General features: G+C 40.8%; 1 protein-coding gene across 1 annotated transcript in view; it reads left to right on the forward strand.

Annotated features, from left to right (window-relative positions):
• The window catches only part of rttn (rotatin), a 235,429-nt gene extending 227,157 nt beyond the window's left edge, over nucleotides 1-8,272 (forward strand). Inside the window, exons 47-49 of the mRNA XM_033018928.1 lie at nucleotides 3,101-3,204; nucleotides 5,083-5,152; nucleotides 8,074-8,272. Coding sequence (XP_032874819.1) covers nucleotides 3,101-3,204; nucleotides 5,083-5,152; nucleotides 8,074-8,147 — 248 coding nt within the window. The 3' untranslated portion in view covers nucleotides 8,148-8,272. The remainder of the gene's footprint in view (nucleotides 1-3,100; nucleotides 3,205-5,082; nucleotides 5,153-8,073) is intronic.
• Nucleotides 8,273-8,589: the final 317 nt, after the last annotated feature.

Raw genomic sequence — 8,589 nt, forward strand, 5'->3', positions numbered from 1 at the left:
AACTCCTCTATGACTTCCTCGCTCTCCCTGACCAGACGGAGGTCATCGAACTGCTGCTCCAGGTTCCTAACACGGTCCCTTAGGAGCCCCATCTCGACGCACCTGGCGCAGATGTGGACGTCTGGAAGGCTATCAGACTCCATGACCTCCCACATCTGACATCCAGAACAGTAAACTGCCCTGGCACTCTCCCCTTACCCTGGATAAAATATAAAGTGCTGGAAGAAATCAGCAGGGATCTGACTCCCAATCAGCTGCTCCCTCTTGTCTGCTTCCACCAATCAGCGGCTTCTTCAAGCCCACTTGTTTTGAAATGCGAATGGAACGTTACAGATTTGGGCTCCTCCATCTGCAACCGCTCCAACGGCTCCTGGGCCTCTGTAAAGGAAAGCCCCGCGATCAGGTTTTAAACTCACCACTCCGGCGTAGCTCCTCCCTCTGCAACCGCTCCAACGGCTCCTGGGCCTCTGTAAAGGAAAGCCCCGCGATCAGGTTTTAAACTCACCACTCCGGCGTAGCTCCTCCATCTGCAATCGCTCCAACGGCTCCTGGGCCTCTGTAAAGGAAAGCCCCGCGATCAGGTTTTAAACTCACCACTCCGGCGTAGCTCCTCCCTCTGCAACCGCTCCAATGGCTCTTGGGCCTCTCAGAAGGGGAGAGACGGACAGAGAAGGGGGGAGAGGGGGGGGGGGGGGGGGAGAAGGAGTGGAGAGAGTTTTAAGAAGTTTAATAAAGTCAGCGGGCATTTTACCTTCCGGTGGATCTTCTAGGTCCTGAAAACCAAAGATCCTATATATCTTTGCTGAAAACTCCAATGAGCCAATCAAAATGGCCGGTCAGCGAAGGAGATTGCCTTCGACTGCCTGTAAGTAAATAGCGACCCCACTCCACTGGCTTCGACCAAACAGCAACCTATTTTTAGTCGAGGCCGTTTTTTTTTGTTTTTTTAATAATCGCAGGAACATAGAAGAAGCCTCGACTATGCAGAAACCACTTTCCACCATTCGGGAGAGTGACCAAAACCTCCGGGAATCTCACGGAAACCTTGGGTGGGCCGCAAGGTCTCCGGAGGTTTCTGTTCAGGTTTCCTAAGTGGGACAGGGGCAGAAGTAATTATGCAGAGCAACTGTTGACATTTTATAAACAGAGTTGTTCTCCAATTACTGTGAGGAATTAGTACATTTGAGACTAACAGAGAAAGAGCCATGCAAAGAAACTGTTCAGATGGAACTTCCAAAAAGTCAGTGCGAGTATGATGGTCCGAACGGTTGTTTTCTGTGTGCTTAGATTTCATTTTGCAATCCTCTGATTTTATAGCTTTTCACCTTTGAATTCTCCAGGAAAGCATTAAAAAACTATCTTGCCAGAATAATGTTGTTGCTTTGAAACTTGTGATTAGCAATTAAACTGAACATTTTCATTTCTTGCGCTAGGCTTGTAGCTTTAAAATGTGTGGTATCATTTTCTGAGATTGTGCTCCAGTTTCTTGAGATGTATGTGTACTGATATAGCAGAGTGTTAAAAAAAATCTAATATAGATCAGGGCACAAATAAATTTATCGCGCCAAGTCAAACCTATTAGACTGAAGCTCACTCCTACACTTCCTCCCCCATTTATTGCAAGCCTTAGACTTCACTTCAGACTCGGCACTAGTCATGATTGTACAGTAAGAATGTTACTGCATATAAATTTTCTAATAGCTTTACATTTTTCATTCATGTATTGAATTTGGACAGTGAACAATGTGATTACTTTCCTGCACATTATAACAAATTAATGACGTGAGAAGGAAATTCAAGAAAGACCCAAGATTTGATTACGATGTTTCAAGTGTTGATGCACGATTTAGGCTATTAGACACTGTTCTGAAAATTATTCACTTCAAGTATTTCAAGCCATCACAATGTGATAAAATACTATTGAATTCCATTATCGGTGCAGTCCAGTTTCCTTAATCATGTGCCCATTTATCTCAATTCCCTTGAGAACTCTGTACTTTAGAAGGTTGTTTTTAAAGCCAAGTGTAGCAGATTATCAAAGCAACTAAGTACACAAGATACCTCAAGATTCAAGATACATTTAATTATCACATGTGCCAGATGGCACAGTGAAATGAAATTCCCATACAGCCATACAATAAAAATAAAGAACACAACACACTAGAGAATTTAACATAAAACATCCCCACACAGCAGAATCAGAGTTTCCCACTGTGTGGGAAGGCACCAAAGTCAGTCTCTTTCTCCACTGTTCCCCGTGGTCAGGGCCTCCCCAAGCCCTCCACAGTTGCAGCTACGGGCGGCCCGATGTCCAGGACCGCTCACAGGGGTGATACAAGTCCGACGTCGGGGCTGCGGGACGTCCTCAGCGGCGTGGACGCCAGAGTCGGCCCCCTCCTACCGGAGTCGGCGGCTTCCAAAGTCCGTAGGCCGCGCCGGGTGGAGACTGCTGCTGCAGACCCTCTGCAAGGCGCCCCAGGACTACGCGATGTTGTTCAGCGCCGCCTGCGTTGGAAGCTCTCCGCACCAGAGCTCCACGATGTTGGAGCAACGGCTCAACGCTCCGGAGCTCCAAACGGCGACCCGGGTAGGCATCGCCCGCTCCGCGGTGACTCCAGCGCTGCGCCGCCGCTGTAGCAGCCGTGGTCCGGTTCCCGGTCCCCGGCAGGAAAGGCCACTCCGATCCAGCTGGTAGGCCGCGAGGTGGGGGGCGAGGACGCGACTCGGAGAAATAGTCGCGACCCCGCCAGGAAGAGACTGGGAAACGGTTTCCCCCTTACCCTGCCCCCCTCCCCCACATAGAAAAGTTAAAGTTTCCCCCTAAAACAGACTTTGGGCTAACTGAAAATTTAAAAAAAATATATAGAAATGACAGACAGGCTGTAGGTAGAGGCTGCTGCCAGTGCAGCGCCCCTTCAGCCAAATAATGCTTTTAGCTGCAAGTGTTATTCGTTAATGATTGGCACCAGCATGCTTTACTTTTTGTTTCATAGCACTTACTCTAAAATAATTGTTTGGTACTAAATCTGCATAAAATGTGTATTTTGCGTAGTTACATGGAAAAGAATAACCACCATGCACTTTCCCCTTCTGTTCCCAGGTAAAACTGCGTCAATATTTGCTGCTTGCCTCGAAAATGAGAATCCTTTGGTTCAGACTATCGGAGCCTCAGCTCTCTGGGCTTTGCTTCACAACTATCAGAAGGTGAGTGTTTCTTTGAATATCTGCACTGTGGTTTTAATCTTGAGTTCCATCATGTGGAAAAAAGATGCACAGTGCTGTAACACAGTGGGTTTGAGGCATCTCTGGAGAACATGGATAGGTGATGTTTTGGGTTGGGACTCTTCTTCAGAATGATTGACCATCAGTCAATCATGTTCTCCAGGGATGCTACCTGACACACTGAGTTACTCCAGCACTTAGTCTATTTTTGTAAACCATCATCTGCAGTTTTTACTTGTTTTTACTCTTGACTGAAAAATGCACCTCATCCTTGATTTAATCTTTGCCAATTTGTATGGAATATTAATGTTGAACAAAGCAACTGTGTTATGAAATCATGTGAAATACAAACTGCCATACATTTCTCATTGCTTGGGGATGTGAGTTGAAAGAAATCAACTATTATTTTAAACCACACATCAGAACTGTTCCTGAGTGGCATGGTCTCATGTTTGTGAGCACTGCAAGCTGATAGCTTCCTGTAAGACATCATCTAGCAGGCAATGGTGAAAGTAATTTTTGTATCAGGCACTCGAAAATTGTGATCCTTATGCTTAGTTATTGACTTGAAATGATCTTTAGTATCTCTCCTATCTGCGGGTGAAGTGTGAAATTAGAAAGCTCCAAACATATAGTGGTGATAGGAGAAATGTGACCCTGTTTCACTTTGTCAGTTCGCACTTGTTTAGTTGTAAACATTTATGCAGAATATACGTCCTAGATAATCAAAGGTGATGTGCATACCATTACATTTGGTCATTATGTTTGAGGAACATAACAGTACATGAATCAGCTTTAATAAACTTACTTTTAAACAAGGTTACAATTTTCTTTAAATTAGCACAAAGGTCATCTGAACATCAATTGCTTAATAAGTTTGATGTTTTGCAGGGGAGCCCTGCAGCAGAAATGGCCACTGTGCTGTGCATTAGCCATGAAAAATGTCTCCAGTTATCCTGATCACCAGCCTTCTCCTCACCCCATACTCCAAAATCCCTCAACCATCCCCCTCCGTAATCAAACTTGAATCTCCACGCCCACTGCATCATCCCCACATTGTCCTGCAAGAAAAATACTAGACCCCAGTCAAATCTCAGTTCATATCAATTCACTTACACAACTCACAAAGCCTTGACCTGACCTCCAGTGCCCCAGCACCTAACCACCCCATCTACATCCCAATTGTATTTCCAAATGCTAATCCTCTCTTTCTCCAATATCTCTGCAAACATTTTCTTTCTTTGTGTACTCTGCAGTGAGCAAAAGGAAATACAAGACCTTATACATCACTGTTTGCTGGGAGAGACTTTTAATTGAAAGAGTTCACTGATGAACAACGTAGAGCTCACTTCTAAGAGGCATATAGGCAGACAAATGAAGAGGCAGGGAATGGAAAGATATAGACTGTGTACAAGCAGAGTAGCATCAGAGTCAGCACACACATAGCGGGCTGAAGGGCCAGTTTTGTTGCTGTACTATGTTCTTATCCAGCACATAACATTTCTAGCCCAAAATGTGACTAAATCATGCTCTTTTAAAACATGATAATGCCATAATTCGGAGTGTCGGAGCCTCAGATATTTAGGCATCTTAAATATCAAAAAATGACTATAATATCCTGAAATATTTAGGGACGTTTTTGCATGCAATATTTTCTTTAACACTGTCAGTAGTAGATTAAATAACTGGATATTATTTTTAGTATTCAGAACGTTATATTCTTATTCTCCTTTAATAAATTAGAATTGTTGATGTTACCTTTATTCAACATGGCTGCTTTAATTTGTGTTCTCTTAACAAAACTATCATAATTATCACATAATTTCCACAATATCAAATTGAAGTCAATGTTGCTTACAGGCAAAAGTGACTCTGAAAAATCCATCAATCAAGAGGAGAGTGGATGAAGCTTGCTTTTCAGTTAAAAAGTGTAAGTATTAAAGTAATAATGAATCTGTTTTCTAAAATTCCAGATTGATTTTTTTCAAATCTCAATAAATGATTAATGTGTATTTATTTTTTGAAATATATAATTTAGAAATTGCAACTAATTTTCAATACCATACAAAATATTGACGCAAGGAATTGAAGATTTACCAATTTGTGGGGTACCATAGAAACACCAATCACAAAATTAGCACTTTTTATAGTATTTCCATCAACAAATGTAACATAAGAAGGCAGACTGGGTGCCATAAAAATAAGAAATTAACTTAATGCACCAGTTAATGCAACAGCTGAACCTATCCAATCACCATGCAAGTGATTTTTTTTCATAAAGTTGGGGTACATAAATTGCATCAGTTATAAATGAAAATATATCCTGAGATTTCAAGAGGCATCTTTTGTAATATTCAGGCAAAATCAATATTACAGCTTAGTTTCACACAGAGTTGATGCCAGTTTATAATTGAGTTCTTGTTAATAAGAACAAGTGCATCTCAGAGTGCATATGCCCCAACCACACAGCATACCAGAGACATCCAGACCTGAAATCTCCTTCTCTCAGGGCCAATCTGAAACCCATAACACGGAAACTTAGCCCAGGTAGTTGGGAAATGCCACTGCCCAGTTTAGATTACTTCCATCTGGCCATCACATCTTTAATTCTCCAACTGTTTAAATTGCAACAGTCATTGTATGAAATTGGGCAGCCTTCTATCGTGTAGACACCTAGCTCAGCCACAACATCACAGCTGACAAGGAGCACTTATCTATCCTGGTAATTCAATAATTTGATCACTCAGTCATCTCCAGATCTTAGTTATCATTCCAAATAATTAGCTGAAATAAAATTATCATTATGTTTCAGATATATTATCTGAAATATAACTATCTGAGAGTAGTTTGATATAATTAAATCAATTTGCCCACAAGTGCGTTGCCCCAGCAAACAATGAAACACAGAAGAGTGGGACCCTTTTTTAGAGTGGCAGGTTAGTAGACCTGTAGCCCATTTGCCAAGGCATAAAAAATATGTCAAGACTATTCTTGCATTCAGACCATTTAAGTGGAACCTCAGAAAATGGAAGGTCATGGGAGAATTTCAAGTGCAATGAGAGTTAAAGAAAGAAGAAAGAGTCGCCCCTTTCTTACCACGGTCCCAAACTGTTGATCAGAATTTTCATGGGGCAGCAAAGATTGGGAATTTATCACATCATATATCCAACAGAAATGCTGAGGAAATTTGCAGTCACTTGTGAAAAAAACTGCTTTCATCAATGCCTTTCCCAAATCTTTGGATCTGCAAACTAATCTGCTATTCTGAGATAAAAAGTTGGATCTTTAATTTGCTAAATATGGCAGTAGCAGCCTCTAATTCTTATTGTCAGCCCTTTGGTAAAATGATGAGCAGCATTCTGAAAACACTACCTGCAAGTTGACTGTTTGGCTTTGGTACCAGAGAGTTGGTGGGGAGACAGGGTGGGTGATGATATGTAAAGCAGAACAGACAAACAGAAAGTTCTAACTTTTCATGCTTGACCTACAAAATAGATGTTTTTTTGACAAAAATAGAGGGTTTGTTTTATCCAAATCAACTGACCAACAAAGCAAAAAAAACTAATGAATTTCAACTGAAACTTTCTCTCACCTTAGTAACTAAATTTAATTTGTCAAGCAGCCAATACTGTAGATCATTGTAAAGGAAGTGATATTATTTTAATATAGGTTCAATTTACTGTTGTACTTCCAACGCTTGTAACCTGATTAAAATATGTTTTGATCTTTACAATGTGAAATAATTTACATTATACTAAATAAATCCCATTTTATAAATCATATTTCTCTGTATTTTAAATAAGGACATTGTTATTAACTTATTTTTGCTTGGTAGATACCTGAACCTGAAATTCTAGCTTTTTTTACTTCCAAGTTATCAGTATCTGGTTTACGTTAACACAGGTTTTTGGTGATAGTGCCTCCAGCAGGGATTTGGATTGTCATTCTGGCCCTTAACATGAAAATGTTGGGCATCGCTGACATGTCTATAAGCTACAAAACAGATTTATTGAAGGACAGCAGGCAAGCAATAGTAAAAGTACTATTTCGCTGAAATATTGAAATTGCAATTCTTCTTTGAATCCAAAAGGGACTAACCTACAAATTCTGAACCTGAACTGAGGTTTTTGCAGATGCTCTTATTTGGCAACTCACTTGGCCAGGAGCTGTATTGTGCCACCTGTGTGCAGCAGTACAGTGATGATAATAGAATCTGAAAGTGAGAGCCCAAGATCTGCCCCTCTCCTAGACATTCTATTCCATCAGACGACAGACAAATTGTGCAGCCTTCTCCCATCTGGACAGACTGAAATCAGATAATTTCTCTTTTCCCGGGATAAAAACAAATAGGCTGCCTTTGCACCGCTCAATATAACCTTACATTCATTGTGAGATTCTAAGCCTAAGGGTAGCCTTCAGGTCTTTTCCAACAAACCAAGGTGATAAACTAGTAATCAAACAGGTTATTTGTAGTTTATTCTCGTGCTGCACTTCCTAACTAGTATATAGCTTATGGATTGTAGCTGAATCCAGGATGCCAGTATTCAGAGTGACTGCAAATTTCAGGTGCCCACCTTCAAGAAAAATATTTTATAACCTTTGAAATGTTAATTATGACCATCCTCCAATTCAGCACAGTTGTACAGTACGATTCCCAACTTGAGGAATGGGTATATGTTTTCAAAGTAAATAGTGCTACTATTGAAATATAAAGTTTTGTCTGTTTGAGATATGTAACGCAAACTAACTGTGGGATCAGAGATAATTATTTAATGGAGCAAATGTATAATTTGCCAATATTGCATATTTGTATAATAGTCCATTGTAATTCAAATGCAAATTACTTTCCAGGTCCCCCTGAAGGTCTAGTAAACAGCTATCTTTTGAAGTGCTTGGAAAATCTCGCAGTCCTGCTGAACAGTTAATACCTTGCCTAGCTTTGTGAACCTTTTATTGTGAAATGGAGTGCAATCTTGCTATAAATCATGTGTATGTTTCATCGAGATTCTAATTTATTTTCAGTAATAAAATTTTCATTAGATTAAATCGACGTGTTATTTTGACTTTTGTAGTGAATTATGATGTATCAGTGAAACAAAATGATGCAATCCTTAGGCAAAAAAGTCCCATCAGTTGAGTTCAGCCTAAGGTACAGTAGAGATGACAGAATTGGCTTCTGTTGGGGGTTAAAAATCAAGCAATTTTGTTGTTCCTAGTTGTTGGGACTGCCACCTGTTGTGAAGAATACTCTGTGACATTTGAAGAGGAAACTGTTTAAGCTGTGCTGCAAGGGTACCCACAAAATGTTGGAGTAACTCAGCAGGTCAGGCAGCACCTGTGGAGAAAATGGATAGGTGACATTTCAGC

The sequence above is a fragment of the Amblyraja radiata genome, chromosome 4 (genome assembly GCF_010909765.2).
Source record: "Amblyraja radiata isolate CabotCenter1 chromosome 4, sAmbRad1.1.pri, whole genome shotgun sequence".
Taxonomy (NCBI): Eukaryota; Metazoa; Chordata; class Chondrichthyes; order Rajiformes; family Rajidae; genus Amblyraja; species Amblyraja radiata.